The sequence below is a fragment of the Leucoraja erinacea genome, chromosome 40 (genome assembly GCF_028641065.1).
Source record: "Leucoraja erinacea ecotype New England chromosome 40, Leri_hhj_1, whole genome shotgun sequence".
NCBI classification, from domain to species: domain Eukaryota; kingdom Metazoa; phylum Chordata; class Chondrichthyes; order Rajiformes; family Rajidae; genus Leucoraja; species Leucoraja erinaceus.
Genome location: NC_073416.1, coordinates 4,077,190 through 4,096,680, shown reverse-complemented (window position 1 = coordinate 4,096,680; position 19,491 = coordinate 4,077,190). Strand labels below are relative to the sequence as shown.

Here is a 19,491-nt window from a genome sequence, read left to right as displayed (position 1 = left end):
CAAAGCATCTCATTGTTCCAAAACAATGAATACTAATGGTGCAGGGTTGTGGAAACCCTTGTTTCGTTTAGAGATACAGCGTGGAAACAGGCCCTTCAGCCCACCGAGTCCACACCGACCAGCGATCCCCGTTACATTAACACTATCCTACACACACTAATTGACAATTTGCAATTATACCAAGCCAATTAACCCTACAAACCCGCACGTCTTTGGAGTGTGGGAGGAAACTGGAGCACCCGGAATAAACCCACGCAGGTCACGGGGAGAATTTACAAACTCTGTACAGACAGCACCCATAGTCAGGATCTAACCCGGGTCTCTGGCGCTGCAAGTGCTGTAAGGCAGCAACTCTTCCGCTGCACCACCGTGCCCGCCCCATGTTGTTTTCATGTGTACATTTGTGATTCATTCAATGGACGTTAGCTATTGGCGCAAAGTTTATTATATATAAATTGAAGGAAGGGAGTACAAAACTGAAATGCAAAGGACAGCCTTTGCATCTCACTCTACGATAGCAAAGATGCAACACAACATCTAACATGAAGCATAGAGAGTTTATGTTTAATTATTATTAATCAGGAGCCATCATGACTGACGTAATCAATTCTATCAAAGAATAACCCACAGCCAGCAGTGAAATCACAATCAACGTTTTCATTCTTCCCTTCATACAATTACACTAAGATTGTTGCATTTTAATATTTTGCTCAGAGAACTTGATGGTCTGTTATATTGCACATTTGAACTTTGTTGCTTCTGACGTGATTCTTTACATACATTATTACCATGATGACTTGCATTATGATTGAGGGGAAGAATATTTAGCCCAGAATTATGGCTGGAAAAATCGGCAACAGTTTATTTAACAATTTCAGCCCAGAAAGACCCTAAGCACAGATATAACTCACACAAACTAAATGGAGAGAAGAATGAATTGTCTTGATTATTATAACTGAAAGGGAAGTTTCTTTACTGTTGTTATCAGTTCCCATTTGTTTCATTTAAAAAAAAAATGATGTTATAGGTTGTCATCATCTTTTTGCACCAGCTATTAGCTGTCAGACCCCATTCAGGTTGATGATCTTTGAGTTGACTGAACCGTTTTCACCATGATGGCTTTCTTTCCAATTGAACCAGTGGAGAAATTCTGCTGATTGTCTCTATTCATTGCGGATTCCTGATGTTCACTTGAATAACTTCTGGAAAATGCAACGTCTAAAGGAAATAAAGTAGAAAAGGTTGAGAACATATTCATGCATGTTCAAAGAGAAACTATTCTGGTTTCATTCTATGGTGAAGTTTCTCTTCTGCCCTATGTAACTAAATCCTCTCTTTACTTTGAAGACAGACACAAAAAAAAGTAACTCAGCCGGTCAGGCAGCGTCTCTGGAGAAAATGAATAGGCGACGTTTCGGGTCGAGACCCTTCTCTCGACCCGAAACGTCACCTATTCTTTTTCTCCAGAGACGTTGCCTGACCCGCAGAGTTACTCCAGCTTTTTGTGTCTGTCTTTGGTTTAAACCAGCATCTGCAGTTCCTCCCTATATACTGCTTTTTACTTTCTTGATCTGGTTTCGCACTTGAAACTGAAAAGATGGCCTCCCAGACTCTTGGCCACGTCCTCTGTAGTTAGACATCAGGGACCACTGAGGTTTTCTTCTCTGATTCTTCTTCCCTCTTTTTACACAATGGGAAGAGAACAGCAGCCGCTCAACACCATTGTGGTCCAAGAAATTGGGAACTGCCTCCATTGGCATCTGAATCTGTGCTGTGAATACCAAGGCATTGGTATATTCTTACAAATCTGGCCTACTTCCAAGCCTTTCTTGAAGACAGTAGTGCATTTATAAAAATAGCTGCACTGTTGCAAAATGCGCATGTGCATTTATAAAAATAGCTACACTGTTGCAAAATGCGTCCCTCAGCTATTCATCCATAGGGGACGGGGTTAATTGACGCAAACCAGTGTGATTGCTCCACCACATTTGCTATGCTTCCATTGGGCATGATGGAAAAGAGCCTGGGAAGAGGAAATGTGGATGATTTCTTCCCTCTCCTATGCCTTGGGAATAATGAGTTCATGACCTTGAACAATAACTCTATAGCCTGAGAGTTAAGTACATCGCTATCCTTCCTTGTTTCTGCTTTAATCCGATACTGGGTTGGTCTTGAGATGCTGAGTAAACTAAATTCCATTATGAGACAGTATAACTTACCAGAGATCGTTGGTGTGGACTTTTGGTAAAGATTTAGCTTATGTTGCTGACCAATCCTGCAAACCAGAGTTTATCATATGAATAAATCGAACTTGAAAAATTAAGCATTTAGAGTTAAATATTCTAAATGTTGCATTTAGAGTTTTTGGCAGACAGATGTTTTTTGACCCACCCCCAATGCAGTCTCCGAAACTTCTGCTTACTAAATATCTGCTTTGCAGACTAGTGCTACATTTTTACTGCCATCCTCAATGCGTCCATTTTGTAGAAGTTCCTTAACACTTCAGGTTTAAATAAATTGCTTGAAATTCATGCTTAGTTCAGTGTAGTTTAGACATACAGCGTGGGAACAGTCCCTTTGGCCCCACCGAGCCCACACTGACAAATGATCACCCTATACAGTAGTTCTACCCTACACACGAGGAACAATTTACTGAAGCCCAATTAAGCTACAAACCCGCAAGTCTTTAGAACCTGGAGCACCCGGAGAAAACCCACGAGATCACACAGACAGCACACAGACTCCGTATTGTGGATCGAACCCGGATCTCTGGCGCTGTGAGGCAACAACTCTACCGTTAAGCCACTTATCTGCCAGTTTAATCATTTATCTGACTAAAATACAAAAACATAAGTAATATTCACAAAAGTTGTCAACAACGCTTCTTTAGCTTGCTCTTCAGTTCAGGAAGATCATTCTCTATGCAACTCGCTTTCCCATCCAAACCCCATATCCCTAAATTCCTTAACAATCCAAAAATCTATTGGTCTCTGCAACTGATCTACCAGTTTTTCGAACTAGAGTGCTTCAAAGCAGCTCCATTAAGTGTTCAAATGCACTTTATTAAAAGGCCTTTATTTTGCAGTTTTATTGATGATGAGATTATCAATATTCCCATGTTGCACAAGGAAAATGACAACAACCTCTGGAGTACATATGCACATTTAAATGTACAAGTTTGGAAATTGCTGCCTGAGGATTCGCAGATTTTTTTTAACAGGGCACACTTTCCCAAATGTGATCTGCAGAAATCAGTCCAATGATATGCACTACCGATTACAACGATTTTTGGTGCCACAAAACCTTATTGATTTGATTGAAAGAAACGGTATGGAAACAGGCCCTTTGCCCACCGAGACCACGGCAACTATCAATTGCCCGTTTACACTAGTACTGTGTTATCCCACTTACTTTGTTCTTTAGGCCGTGTTCTTTGTCATCCGACTTATTGCCTTGTTCTATAAATGGCCCATTCTTAGTCACGCGTGTGACCAAAAAAGATTCTTCTTTTTTTTTTTTTTTTTTTTAATTCTTCTCTAATTCTGAAAGCATTATGGGTATATTGTTTTGTACTGCATATATGAGCCATATATTTTTTTTCGGTTTATCAAGTGAAATTTTTATACGGTACGCTGACAGTGTTTGGTTAGGGTCAGAGGTCAAATACGACTGGTCACATGTGTGACACCACACGGAAGCATTTGACAAACTCTGTGAATTTTAAAAAGCTAGAACGTTCCTATCTTTAGCAGACATGCACCGTGGTTCTGTGGGTAGGAAAATAGCAATGAATAAGATTAAGCGACGAATAAGAATTTTTTTAACGTGTTACATTGTTCATGACATCTGGTCATGTGTATGATGTGTTGGTTCACTTTCCAAAGAATGCGCCAAATTAGTTTTTAATCGCTTGAGTGAGGCCTTAACTGTTTAACAACTTTGCTGACATTAATTGGGTGGGAGATTGCAACCTTCGCGTGGTCCACCCTGTTTCGACGAATGCAATCAACCAACAGAAGATCAAACAGAACAAGTTGTCTTACAACTTTAGGCTGTGCATGCCAAGATGAAGAAGCTGACATTATTTGTGTCGTCGTTCCCTCTGTTATTTCATAATTCTGCCCTTTTAAAATAATTAAGAAAGATTTCTATCTTATTAGTTTGTTAGTTTATCTTTTACTGTAATCTTATGTAGCTGTTTCCAACCTTCATTTTATGCTCTGTAAAGTATGTACAAAGCAAGTTCAAAATCTGTGTTCATTTTACTCCCCGATTTGTTGCTGACAAGAATTCTTCAATCTCATCATCTGTCTCTAACTACATTGGCATCACTGTATTTCAGGGGTCTCACTACATTGACAGACGATGACGGCGAGGTCAACATTGTAATAAGATGGACACGAAATGAAGAAGTCTACACTGATGCTTGCCACAACTGACTTTAGGAAGGAGGATAGACACAAAATGCTGACGTAACTCAGCGGGACAGGCAGCATCTCTGGAGGAAAGGAATGGGTGACGTATGGGGTCGAGAAGGATCTTGACCCGAAACATCACCCATTCCTTTTCTCCAGAGATGCTGCCTGTCCCGCAGAGTTACTCCAGCATTTTGTGTTTGTCTTTGGTGTAAACCCGCATCTGCAGTTCCTTCCCACACATTAGGAAGGGGGAATTTCCTCACCAATACCAAAGAGACTGTGACGACTTTTTGACTGTTTCCTTTATGAATCATTGTTCACTGTGTAAAGCCTGGGCATTTTGTCTATGTGTATTGGACAAAATTAAATCATAAACATTTCTAAACCTGCTCGGTTGTTCATATAGTGTCCTGACAGGGAAACCCTTTCAACAAACTTCATTATAATGTTTTATGCAACCAGCACCCTCCCACTGAACCTATGCGGCCGGTCCCACTGAGTTACTCCAGTACCTGATCTCTTCTCCCTCCAGCATTTTCCTGTAGGTTGCAATCTCACAATCCAAAGCAATTTTGACATTCATCAGTTCTTGGTATTCCCGTATTTTCTTGGCAGCTTCCTGCTTTGCCTTGAATATTTCGTCCTCTTTTGCTGCAATCTTAGCCCTGGTGGTTCTCAAATTTAGCTCTCCCCGTTCTTCAGCTTCAGCTATGGCTGCTTCCAACAAATTGCGCTAAATAGATTTTTATTTGAAAATGGAAAGATAAGCAAAAAATTCCTGGTTATATATTGATTATCTTGTTGGCAAAAGAAGGCACGAAAGTGAATCACACAGCATTTGAATAAACCTTTTTGACTTAAAACAAATCCCTGCACTCCCCGACTGGCTCAAAGGGTCACAGACCAAATGGCATATGTTACTGTTCTAAACGGGATGCAAAGGCTCATGGTTTGATCATTGATCATTGTTGAATTACTTCATCCAAACTGGGTCAGTGGTCTCTTTTACAATGGTATATGGACACACTGATCTGTTTTGTAGTTAATGCCTACTATGTACTGTTGTGCTGAACCAAAGCAAGAATTTCATTGTCCTCAGAGACTCATGACTCTTGAATCTTGAATAGTGGAGATTCCCTCAGATTTCTTCAAATTTGTTACCCTGTGCAGTGGCTTACTAGCCAGGGTGTCAGCTTGCCCGATGGCAAGTGGGCCCTCGATGAAGTGGACCCCCTATATCAAGTGGGCTCCTGATGAAGTGGGCCCCCTTTGTCTCCTGGCAGCCAATATTTTTAGTCCCAGTCCGCCACTGTCCCTGTGGTGCATGAGATGTTAAGGATAATTTTGAGTGAGGGGTTTAGCGGAGGTGTGTAAGAAGGAACTGTAGATGCTGGTTTAAACCAAAGATATACACAAAAAGTTGGAGTAACTCAGCGGGACAGGCAGCATCTCTGGAGAGAAGGAATGGGCGACGTTTGGTGAAGAAGGGTCTCGACCCGCAACGTCACGCGAGAGGCCATTTAAGACTGAGGCGAGAAAAAACCTTTTCACCCAGAGAGTTGGAATTCTGTGGAATTCTCTGCCACAGAGGGCAGTGAATAGAATAATTTCTTTATTGTCATTGTAACATGAGCCATGTACAACGAAATTTAAAAATGTCAGCCAGTCAGTGCACCATTCAAACATTTCTAAAAGCTAACGATACATATTTTTAAAATTTTTTTTAGACCAATGGAGACCAGTGGAGACCAAATCACTGGATGGATTTAAGAGAGAGTTAGATAGAGCTCCAGGAGACTATTGGAATCAAGGGATATGGGGAGAAGGCAGGCACGGGTTATTGATTGGGGACGATCAGCCATGATCACAATGAATGGCAGTGCTGGCTCGAAGGGTCGAATGGCCTCCTCCTGCACCTATTGTCTATTGTTTCTATGTGTCCGGTCCCACTGAATTACGGGGAGGTGTCAGGGGTTATGGGGAGAGGCAGGAGAATGGGGTTGAAAGGGAAAGATAGATTAGCCATGATTGAATAGCGGAGTAGACTTGATGGGCCAAATGGCCTAATTCTGCTCCTTTAACTTATGAACTTATGAGTGAAGGTTTCTTTTAATGAGTATTTCTTCTGGTTCTTATTTTTTCTGGTTCTTAATAATAATAATAATGGATGGGATTTATATAGTGCCTTTCTAGATGCTCAAGACGCTTTACATCGCATTATTCATTCACTCCTCAGTCACACTCGGTGGCGGTGAGCTACTTTGTAGCCACAGCTGCCCTGGGGCAGACTGACGGAAGCGTGGCTGCTAATCTGCGCCTACGGCCCCTCCGACCACCACCAGTCATTCACACACATTCACACGCAGGCAAAGGTGGGTGAAGTGTCTTGCCCAAGGACACAACGACAGTATGCACTCCAAGCGGGATTCGAACCGGCTACCTTCCTTCTTAGGACTAATACTAATGTGGCACAGTGGGGCAGATACTCAAGATAGCCACAAAAAGCTGGAGTAACTCAGCAGAACAGGCAGCATGAGCATCTCTGGAGAGAAGGAACGGGTGACGTTTCAGGTCCAGACTCTTCTTCACCCAGAGAGTTGTGAATTTGTGGAATTCCCTGCCACAGAGGGCAGTAGAGGTCAAATCACTGGATGGATTTAAGAGAGAGTTAGATAGAGCTCTAGGGGCAAGTGGAGTCAAGGGATATGGGGAGAAGGCAGGAACGGAGCACTGATTGGGGATGATCAGCCATGATCACAGTGAATGGCGGTGCTGGCTCGAAGGGCCGAATGGCTTCCTCCTGCACCTATGGGGGGCAACGAGAGAGACAGACGGTGATGTAGAGAGATATAGAAATAATGGAACAATTGAATGAAAGATATGCAAAAAAGTAACGATGATTACGGAAACAGGCCATTGTTAGCTGTTGGCTAGGTGAAAACAAGTTGCAGACAGTGAGACTCAACAAGGTACGACTTGGGTGGAGGAGGGATGGAGAGATGGGGGGGGGGGGGGGGGGGGGGGGGGGGGGGGGGGGGGTGCAAATACTTGGCTTCATTCTCATTTCTGCTGGTTCAATAGGTAAACTATCCACACGCGCTGTTAGGCAGCAACTCCATCGCTGTGCCACCAGTCACTCCAGCATTTTGTGTCTATCTTTGGTGTAAACTAGAATCTGCAATGCCTTCCTTCACAAGAAGAAGTCACAGCTTGGTGACAAAGCCATGGGGTTCTTGCTCTCTGATGAGGTACTATGATGAGGGCCATGCCTTCTGGAATGCAAGAAAAACAATTGAGGGGAAAAAGGGAAAGAAAATGGTTGGTGGTAGTTCATGTTCAGGTTATTACCTGGTTCTTCAGCGAATCTGCCTCCGAGTTCATTTTCGTGATTCTCCTGCTTGATTCTGTGATGTCATTCTTGAGGAAGCGCAGCTCCTCATCATACTTAACAGCAGACTGTGAGAGTTGATTGAACTGAACGGGTGCAATATCAGAGAAGGGAAGAATGTGAAACAGCAGAGAAGCACAATGGACTATCTGACCCGTCACAACTAACGGAGCTCTATTTGATAGCAACTTCCAAACTAGCGAGGTGGAGACTGAAGGAAGGAGGACAGTAGGAGCACCACTCCCTCCCACGCACACCACCCTGACTTGGAAATATATCTTCGCTCCCTTGATGGTCACTGTATCAAAATCTTTGAAGTCCTTGTTGCCACGGTACTCCCAAAATACTTTCCCCACAAGGACTGCAGCAATTTAAAGAGTAGGCTCTCCAAGACTTTCTTGGGCGGTAATTAGAAATGAATGTTAAATGCCAGGCTTATCAATGATGTCCACATCTTGAGAAAAGAAAAATGGGGGAGAAAAAGGCTGAATGCTATTTACTCTCCCACAATCGCAGTCACTCGATTACTGATTGCTTTCTTAAAGGAGAGTGCAAAAGGAGTTGGACACTGCCCAGTCCATCACAGGTACTGACCTCCCCACCATCGAAGGGATCTATAGGAGTCGCTACCTCAAAATGGTAGCCAGCATCATCAGAGACCCACACCCTCTCACTTCACTCCTGCCATTGGGAAGAAGGCACAGGAGTCTGAAAACTGTAAAGTGCGGGTTCAGGAGCAGCTTCTTCCCAACAGCCAGAGATCCCCTTTGTGACGCGAGTCAAAATGGCGGCAGGCCCGGCAACCCCCAACTGCGCAGGCGCGGCTATCGGGGCCGGCAAGTGGGAACGCAGCGGGCCCGGGGAGGTTGAAAGTTAATTCAAGTTGATGAGAGGAAATACTTTGTAAATTCGAACGAAGCCTGCTCCTGCACAACCCAGGCGAATGGTGAGTAAGGTGGGCCTCAATTTGTTGTGCTATTGTGTACCGTTTTAGCTATATTCCGGGCATATACGGAACAAACAAACATACAAGATGAGAGTTTTAGTTATATATAGATTATGGTGTCAACTGAACACTATGTATATCTGGAGCACTTCTGCAAGTAAGAATTTCATTGTTCTGTTTTGGGACATACAGGATGGCAATAAAACACTCTTCACTCTTAAAATGACCAGAGATTCGTTTTTGTACCTTAGAATTGTACATAGCCTGAGCCTCGTCACGGCCCTTCAATGCCAACAATTCGTACTGACTCTTCACTTGAGCGACAATTTCCTGAAAGTCCACATCTTGGCTACTATCAAGTTCAACAGTGACAGCAATATCCTTGATTTGAGAATGCAGTTCATGGATTTCCTTGGGTAGCGTTGGAAAGAAAAGTATATTCATTAGGACATTGAATAAAAGAACTGAAATCGGCGCGGCAGACATTCACCTGCACCTCCCCCAACCTCGTCTATTGCATTCGGTGCCCTCAATGTAGAGGAGGCCACATGAGTGAGATCAAACGCAGGCTAGGCCATTCGCTTTGCCAAGCAACTGGGCCACCGGGATCGCATGGTTGTCAACCATTTTAATTCCCACATTGACTTGTCTGTCGTCAGGCTCCACCAACATTAGGGTGAGGCCAAACTAGAGGAATAATGCCTCGTATTCCACCTGGTTAGTCTCCAACCTCATGGCACGAACATGAATTGTCCTATTGCAGGCGACCCACACCTTATTTGTACCTTTTTTTCTCCTTGTTCTCTCACACATACCCTTCTTCCCGTTATACCCCCCAGCCTTCTATCACCCTGTTTCTTTCCCCTCCTCCAACTTATCCTATCTGCTCATCATCTCCACCCCCCCCACTGAATCCCCTGTCCTTTTGCCCATAGCTCTGCTCATACTGTACGTTGCCAAGGCCTAATGGCTTCCTGTGTGCAATAGGTAGTCACACAACAGTAGTCTTCCTGGGAATCTGTACACTAAAATAGCTTCAAAAACATTTCTGCTTGCTTGTTTTCAAACAAATTGATAATGTCATTAAGCCTCGGGGAGAAATATATATTTGCTTGTTGCACTCTGTATTATCTATCTGGCAAATGAATAGACCTTTGCATCCTGTGAATTCCAGGCATAAAACTGTGATTGCCAATTCTATATACAATTCGGAGAGTGATTGATCTTGGGGAAGATATCTTAGCCTTGGCATATAAAGGAGGCATTGACAGAGGTACTCAAAGTTTAACCATGGTAACTTTAGTCTGAATAAGAGTTTCAACCCGAAACGTTGTCTATTTCCTTCACTCCATAGATGCTGCCTCACCCGCTGAGTTTCTCCAGCATTTTTGTCTACCTTTAGGGTGAAGTTTCATTAATTTATGGAGAAGCCTCTGAGGAGGAAAATGGACAGACAGCATTGCGGGCGGGGACCGTTCTTCAAACTGACGAAGGGGGCCCCATTCTGAAACATCCAGCCCACTCCCTCCACAGAAGCTGCCTGACCCGCTGAATTCCTCCAGTGTTCTGCTGAAGTTTCCTGCAGCAACAGCCTCTTGCGTCTCATATTTTATGATATCAGAAATCATATTGTGTCCCCTGGGTACTATAGTTGGTAAGAAAAGTTGGATGGTATGTCTTTGGAGAAACATTATTAGTGATTTAATGAAGATGGGCAATCCCATCACCTGTATATATTTGAATCACCTTTATAATATATTGCCAGCAAAACAATTGACCATAATTTTACCTCATCATGAAAAAAGCTTATACTTAAATTCTGGAAAGACGCTCCTATACCAACATTAAATATGTGGATTTCAAATATGTTTGAAACATTACACCTGGAAGATATGAGACTCCTTCTTGCAGGCAAATCAGACCACTTCCAAAAGACGTGGTCTGCATTTATCGACTTACTACAAGGATAAGGTGCAACAGTACTTTAAAAAGAAATGGTGTCAGGATCTGGTAAGGGGGAATGATGAAAAATACGAAGTTGGTATATCCCTTTTTGCGCAGTCTTCATAATAGAAGTTTTGTTTCTTTTTCTTTTGTTTCTTTTCTATGGCCTATTTCTTAACTTTTTTCCATAACTCTTTGCTTAATGGGTCTTTCTTTTTGATCACTCTTTCACACTAACACGACTTTCTCTCACTTTCTTTATTTCTCTCTCTTTTTAAAGCTTAAAAAATGAAGTGGTACAATACATGTAATAAGATATATTTGGCTTGTACGATTGTAATGTATTGTGCTTCTAATAAATAAAATTATTTAAAAAAAAAAACATTAATAATTTTACCTCATCATAGACCTGTTTCAAGAAGTCAAGTTCACTGATGAGTCCATCGAGTTTATCCACAAGTTGATGTTTTGTCAGATACGATTCATCAACCGTCTGAACAAGAAAAATCAGTTTTAAACTCTTCAGCACAATAGCGGAAAGATTATTTTCTAATACATATAAAAATATTCAATGAAGAATATACCTTCTTCAGAGTAACAAAATCATTTTCCATTCCAGCACGATTATTCATCTCATCTTCATACCTTTTACAGAAGAGAAAGCATTTTTTATCACTCTAAAAATATGACCACCAATTACAATACACATATACTTGAGGAACAGTTTTTTAATGGCGCCTGAATTGTTAAAGGAATTTGAACGACCAGGACTGAGTACTGAGAAAAGAAAATATAGGTACATGATATGAATTTTAATAACGACAAATCTAAATCAATGCTATTTTCAGTGACAAAATGCGTAATATCTCAAATAGCACAAATCCATTGCATATTTCTTTATTAAAATGTGTAGGCAAACTAGAGGAAGAGCTAACAGAAAGTTATGGAAATGCCAAAAGAATTGTAAGACATGTACACTAGTTGCATATAATAGTTGCACACAGTAGGACTGCCGTGGATGAGGAGTGGGGGGAAACAAAGGTAGATCTGGAGTGAGGGGCAGGGGGGAGAACAAAGGAGGACCTGGCGTGGGCGTACTTTGTAACGTTGTCAGCGTCCTTTATGTGGTGACTATTTACATACCTTGGGGATGCAAGCAAAGAATTTCACTGTGACTTGTCACATCTGACAATACAGTATTCATTTATTCATTCAGTCATTCATTCAAGGCTTCCGGGGAGGGGGATTTCAAGTGCACTCTTGGAATTTTGTCCGTGGGATTATAGGAGGTGCCAGACCGCCAGTTGCCGGAAAAATCGATGGTGGATCACTATTTCTTTTACGAATCGGACGATTGGCAATGTGAACAAATTGGGAGGAACATAGAGGTTTATCTTTAAACCAATAAAGCATATTTCATGGAATATTACACACCATTGTACCTACCTGTATATGTGCTAACATAGAGGGACTCTATGATATTATGTTTTTATTTACAGCTATTGCACACATTTGGATGAAGTCTACTGCAGTCATCAGAAATGAAGGCATTTGGGATTCCAGTATACTGTGGATCACCTCTGAGGACAGAATATTGATAATAATTTCTGAAACTTGCATCACAAAAGCTTGCATTGTGCAGTATGTTTCAGCGTGATCATTATTGTCGATACCTTTGAGAGGTGAAAGAGACATAAAACATAAAAACCATATGTAAAAATGGACAGTAAATAGAACCCGGATGTATTTAGTCTGCCAATCTTAAGGGAGGAGAAAAATTCACAACAGATACTTTCTTTTGTTTTGGGAAGAACAATGGGAGTAGGGAGTGTATCTGTTGAAAGTTTTTGTGTTTGAGTCACAACTATTCTTGCCGCATCTCATCTTCACAATCGGAACAGATGGAATTGCCCGGGTAGGTATGACAATGTTACTTTCATATTTTCCTTTGAACAAAGTGTCCTTTCTTTCCATAAAACACTTCCACAGACAAAACCTTGTTTCAAAGAAGTGGGGTGAGCCATATTTCAAAATGATCTTGTGTGGGTGTAACTGTCACTCCCAGATCTTTTTACAGCAATTCTCAGTTCTAATGATATCACTATTTCCTGCCATGCACAGGGACCAGTTTAACTGGTATGCCAAGTTAATGGATGGATGATTCGTCATTTGCTAACACGACAAACATAGGTTTTCTAAATGTGATTTTTCCATCAGGTTGCATTTACACCATGGCAGGTTTGAAAGGCAGAAACGTTTACCCAGTGATAACCCCACACCCATTGACGGGGCATGCTTGAATGCACATTGCACGGTTTGCTAAGTGACAAAACCCCTTCCCCTTAGTTGAGTTGAGTTGAGTTTATTGTCACGTGTACAGTGAAAAGCTTTTGTTGCGTGCTAACCAGTCAGCGGGAAAGACAATACATGATTACAATCGAGCCATTGACAATACAATAGACAATAGGTGCAGGAGGAGGCCATTCGGCCCTTCGAGCCAGCACCGCCATTCACTGTGATCATGGCAGCTAATGCAGCTTACAATTACAGGATTCTCTTTTTCAATGGTTCTATGGGTTGCACTTGTCACAGAGCAGACATTTGAACGGGACATTTTAAAAGCAACACTGTGTTTGGTACATACTGTATCTTGAGGCCGGTCACTGCCTTGTGCATCTGTTCCAGCTCGCCATCCAAACGCGATTTGTCCTGATGAAATCCCTCGAGTTGTCGGTTGAGGGCATTGATATATGCCTTGTACATATCCTCGTTGTTGGAGCTGTAACCTCCCTGCTGCTGCAACAGAGTCCATTTTGTCTCGAAGACTTTGTTTTGTTGCTCAAGGTTACGAACCTGGAAGGGTCGGAAAGACAGCGGAGATGTGTGGTTAGGTGGGGTGGGGGTTCCCCGTTAGTTAGAGGAGGGGGTTGTCAAAAAACATCAAAACAATCAGTCAATAAAGCACTGGTAATATTGGAAGAAAAAAATCCACATCTCCAATAGACACTAGGTGCAGGAGTAGAGGCCATTCGGCCCTTCGAGCCAGCACCGCCAATCAATGTGATCATGGCTGATCATCCCCAATCAGTACCCCGTTCCTGCCTTCTCCCCATATCCCCTGACTCCGCTATCTTTAAGAGCCCTATCTAGTTCACTCTTGAAAACATCCAGAGAAGTTTCTGCCTCCACCGCCCTCTGAGACAGAGAATTCCACAGACTCACCCCTCTCAATGAATTTAAGCCAGGCATAAACTTTCCCCCGAGAATAGACATTGTTTACAAATTACAGGATGAACTGGTTCAGCGCATTTTACAGGCAAGCGTTTAGGAAAAATATTTTTTAATATTTTATTACCTTGTTGATTAAGCCGGCAAAACGGTTATTCAGTGACTTAATCTGGTCTCGTTCCTCTCGCCGAATCTCATGGATGATGGGGTCGACATCCTGAGTTATCACGCTAGTAGTGAATGCGGGCTTTGAAGTTATGGTACTTGAACTACTGACACGACCAGAATCAGGGGATGTGTGGGTATAGGTTGTCCGTTGGGTGCTAGAGAACTCGTTCTTTTTTGGAGCCTGCATTTTGTCGTTCACTGGAGGCGGTGGAGCGAGTCAGCTGGAAACCGACAAGATTTGCCAGATCTGGTTAAGGTTGACAAGTGTGTATGTCACTTATATAGAGAGAAAACCTGTTTCAAGTTGCATTGCACGTTTGTCAAGAAGATCTTTTTGGGAGTGTGGAATGTAGTTATGCCACCAGCATACTACAGGCAAAGCAAAATTCTTGGTGGTCACATACCAATGTTAAACTTACAATTACTCACCACTTATTGTTTAGTTGGAAACTATTTTTTAATTGTAATACCTCAACTAATTTCATTTGACACCCACGCACCAATTATTTAGTACTTTTTATGTCAGTCGCTCAGTGGGGAAGTGCATCATTCAAGTAATGGTAGACAAAAATGCTGGAGAAACTCAGCGGGTGAGGCAGCATCTATGGAGCGAAGGAATAGGTGACGTTTCAGGTCGAGACCCTCCCAGCATCTGCAGTTCCTTCATAAACATTAAGTAATGGTTGTCATTGCAACTCAAGTCACATACACATACAAGATGTGCAGTGACAATGCCTGCGGATTGTGCAAAAAACGACAGAACAGAATCGAACAGAACCAGTATTTACATGCTCGAAAAGAATTGTTTTACAAAAGACACAACACAACAGGAAATTAGTTCCTGGTGAGATAAGAGTTTACAGTCCTGATGGCCTGTGGGAAGAAACTCCATCTCATCCTCTCTGTTTTCGCAGCATGACAGTGGAGGCGTTTGCCTGATCGTAGCAGCTGGAACAGTCCGTTGCTGGGGTGGTAGGGGTCCCCCATAATGTTGCTGGCTCTTCCAGTCATTGCAACTGTTAGGACTTTGGAGATACAGCGCGGAAACAGGCCCTTTGACCCACCAAGTCTGCACCAACCAGCAATCCCCCTGTTCTACACACTTGGGGTAATTTCACCAGAGCCAATTAACCGACTAACCAGCACGTCTTTGGAGTGTGGGAGGAAACCGGGGCTCCCGGAGAAAACCCACGCAGGTCGCGGGGAGAGCGTGCAAACTCCGTACAGACAGCACCCGTAAGTCAGGATCGAACCCTGGTTTCTGGCGCTGTGAGGCAGCAACTCTACCCGCTGCGCCACCTTCCCACACATGGGGAGAAAATGGCCGAAACATTCCCAATTTTGCAGCGCTAAAGAGTCACCTGGAAATCCTCAGAGGTCCAGAATTTCAGGTGTCTGAATTTACGAGGATGTAGCCAAGACTCGAGGGCCGCAGCTATAGGGAGAAGTTGAGCAGGCTAGGACTTTATTCCTTGGAGAGCAGGCGGATGAGGGATGATCTTTTAAAGGTGTATTAAATCATGAGAAGAATAGATAGGGTTAATGCACTGTCTTTTACCCAGAGTTGGGGAATCATGAACCAGAGGACATTCAGGTAAGTTTAAGGTGAGGGGAGAAAGATTTAATAGGAACCTGAAGGTCAAGCGTGGTTGGTGAATGGAACGAGCTGCCGGAGGAGGTGGTTGCGGCTGGTACGATAACAACATTCAAAAAACATTTGGACGGGTACATGGATAGGATGGGAATATTGGCAAAATGCAGGCAGGTGGGACTAGTGTAGATGGGGCATGTTGGTCGATGTGAGCAAGTTAGGCTGAAGGGCCTGTTTTAACACCGTATGACACTATGACTATCTGGAGCAGCCATCTGATATGTCCTGCGTGACCCATGCTACTCTGGGAGTGGGGCTACAATAGACAATAGGTGCAGGAGTAGGCCATTCGGCCCTTCGAGCCAGCACCGCCATTCAATGTGATCATGGCTGATCATCCCCAATCAGTACCCCGTTCCTGCCTTCTCCCCATATCCCCTGACTCCGCTATCTTTAAGAGCCCTATCTAGCTCTCTCTTGAAAGTATCCAGAGAACCTGCCTCCACCGCCCTCTGAGGCAGAGAATTCCACAGACTCACAACTCTCTGTGAGAAAATGTGTTTCCTCGTCTCCGTTCTAAATGGCTTACTCCTTATTCTTAAACTGTGGCCCCTGGTTCTGGACTCCCCCAACATCGGGAACATGTTTCCTGCCTCTAATGTGTCCAAACCCATTAACGATCTTATATGTTTCAATCCTTCTAAACACCAGAGTGTACAAGCCCAGCCGCTCTATTCTCTCAGCATATGACAACCCCGCCATCCCGGGAATTAACCTGGTGAACCTACGCTGCACTCCCTCAATAGCAAGAATGTCCTTCCTCAAATTAGGGGACCAAAACTGCACACAATACTCCAGGTGTGGTCTCATTAGGGCCCTGTACAACTGCAGAAGGACCTCTTTGCTCCTATACTCGACTTCTCTTGTTGTAAAGGCCAACATGCCATTCGCTTTCTTCACTGCCTGCTATACCTACATGCTTACTTTCATAGACTGATGAACAAGGACCCCCAGATCCCGTTGTACTTCCCCTTTTCCCAACTTGACACCATTTAGATAGTAATCTGCCTTCCTGTTTTTGAGTTCGAGTTTGCTTTCTTCACGACCAATCGACCTGCAGTTAACGTTTTGGGAATCCTGCACCAGCGCTCCCAAGTCCCTTGGCTCCTCTGATTTCTGGATTTTCTCCCGATTTAGAAGATAGTCTACACCTTTATTCCTGCTACCAAAATGCATAGCCCCATAGTTTGCAACACTATATTCCATCTGCCATTTCTCTGCCCACTCTCCCAACTTATCCAAGTCCTTCTGTAGAGTCTCTGCTTTCTCTACACTACCTGCCCCTCCACCTATTTCCGTATCATCTGCAAACTTGGCCACAAAGCCTTCAATCCCCTCGTCCAAATCATAAATATACAACGTGAAGAGTAGCGGCCCCAGCACCGAGCCCTGCGGAACTCCGCTAGTCACTGGCAGCCAACCAGAAAAAAAACCTTTATTGCCACTCTTTGTCTTCTGCCATCCAGCCAACCTGCTATCCATGCCAGTATCTGCCCTCGAATACCATGGGCTCTCATCTTCCTTAGCAGCCTCACGTGTGGCACCTTATCAAAGGCTTTCTGAAAATCTACATTGACTGAATCTCCTTTGTCTGTCCTGCTATTTACTTCTTCAAAGAATTCTGGCAAATTTGTCAGGTAAGACCTCCCCTTCACAAAGCCTATTTTATCGTGAACTTCAAGTACTCCGTAACCTCATCCTTTATAATGGACTCTAATATCTTACCAACCGCCAAAGTCAGACTAACTGGCCCACTATTCTGCATTGCCATCACCCGAGGACGTACATCCATTGAGGATGAATTGAGATACTGTGGATAGGGTGAGCTGTTTTAAATACCTGGGAGTCCACATCTCTGAGGATATGATATGGACATCACACGCTGCAGCACTCGTGAGTAAGGCAAGGCAGCGCGTGAGTAAGGCAAGGCGAGGATCCTCCAGTGCTTCTACTCAGCGGCGGTGGAAAGCATCTTGTCCGGAAACATTACCATCTGGTTTGGGAACTGCTCTGCCCAGGACAAGAAGGCTCTGCAGAGAGTAGTGCGTTCGGCCAAACGCACTATGGGAACTTCACTCACCCCCCTGCAGGAACTATACAACAGGAGGTGCAACTCCAGGGCCAACAAGATCATGGGAGACCCCTTCCACCCCTGCAACGGACTGTTCCAGCTGCTACGGTCAGGCAAACGCCTCCGTTGCCATGCTGTGAGAACGGAGAGGTTGAGAAGGAGTTTCTTCCCAGAGGCCATTCGAACTGTAAACTCCTATCTCACCAGGGACTAACTTTACTGAACCATTCTACTGCTTTTTTTTTTTTTAAATGCTGTTTTTTTCCCTTTTTCCTTCTGCCCACAATATTTAATATGAAAAATATGTGATTCTGTTCCATTCTGTTTGTAGTTTGTTTGGTTGTTTGTTTGTTTGTCTTTTTCACAAAGTCCACATTTCATTTCACTGCACATCTCGTATGTGTATGTGACGAATAGACTTGACTTGACTTGACTTGCTCCCTTCTTGTACAGCGGGGTAATATTGGCAACCAGTTTCAACCCGAGTCTCGTGCTGTGAGGCAGTGATTAGCTCTGCCACTGTGTTGCCTCCTACTCATTGAGGTAGATGGTCCAAAATTCAATCCTCTTAATGAGCGACCTGTTTCTTCAAATGAGGCCTAGTTTTGAGGTACGTCTGGGGCCTCTTGATTCCATTGCTGCACATCGAGTGACAAAAGATGGACAACAAATGTCTACACCATTGATACAAGCATATAGTAATGGCTTCAAATGTGCTGCTCTTACTTCCAAGTCTAAAATCAATGCTTCTCGTGAGCAATATCTTAACATTTCTCTCTTGGAAAACAAAATGGCAGCCTGGGTGTGGAGAAGACATAACATTCTGAACTGTTTAAGAAGGAACTGCAGATGCTGGAAAGATCGAAGGTAGACAAAAAATGCTGGAGGAACTCAGCGGGTGAGGCAGCATCTATGAAGAGAAGGAATAGGCGACGTTACGGGTCGAGAACCAACCTGATCTCCCGTTGCCCAGCACTTCAACTCCCCCTCCCATTCTGAATCCGACCTTTCTGTCCTGGGCCTCCTCCATTGGCCATTGCCACAATTTTCATGTTGTTTTATTATCGGAGAGTCCACCACCAATCTTGCCGATTTCCCAAATTCAGTTCATAAGAAATATATATATATATATTTTTTTTAATTTTATTTTTTTTAGAAGTACGGTAAATTACAATACTACACAACACATATATCGTAATACATTTTTTGTACCGCTTCATTTTTTTTTGAGCTTTAAGAAAAAGGTAGAAGTAAGGAAAGTAAAGAAAGTGCGTGAGAGTCGTGAAGTGCAAGAGTGTTGGGAAAAGAAAGCCCCTTAGAAAAGTAGTTAGAGAAGGAACTAAAGTGAGAAAATAGACCCTAGAAAAGAAAGAAAGAGAAAATAGGAACAACCGCTCTATTATAACATTAAACTCCGCAGAAAGGGGACTACCAACCAAGTCTGTTTTTGTTGTTTTACCTCCCGTTACCAGGTCCTGATACCACTTATTTATTTATTTGTTTATTTAAATTACTATTGCACCTCATACTTGTAATAGGTCCAGAAACATAGACCACGTCTTTTGGAATTGGTCTGCTTTACCTGCTAAGAGGAATCTCATCTCTTCCAGATGTAATGTTTCAAACATATTTGATATCCACATTTTTATTGTTGGTGTGGGCGGATTTTTTCCAGAA

General features: G+C 43.1%; 1 protein-coding gene across 1 annotated transcript; it reads right to left on the bottom strand.

Moving 5' to 3' along the window:
* Positions 1–427: 427 nt before the first annotated feature.
* Positions 428–14,371, bottom strand: LOC129714763 (keratin, type II cytoskeletal 8-like). The gene is made up of 9 exons (XM_055664592.1): positions 14,052–14,371; positions 13,341–13,549; positions 11,281–11,341; positions 11,094–11,189; positions 8,999–9,163; positions 7,767–7,892; positions 4,931–5,151; positions 2,220–2,275; positions 428–1,218 (listed from the first exon to the last, which is right to left on the bottom strand). Exons 1-9 carry the CDS (start codon positions 14,277–14,279, stop codon positions 1,073–1,075), a joined length of 1,308 nt encoding a protein of 435 aa, XP_055520567.1. The 5' UTR covers positions 14,280–14,371; the 3' UTR covers positions 428–1,072.
* Positions 14,372–19,491: the final 5,120 nt, after the last annotated feature.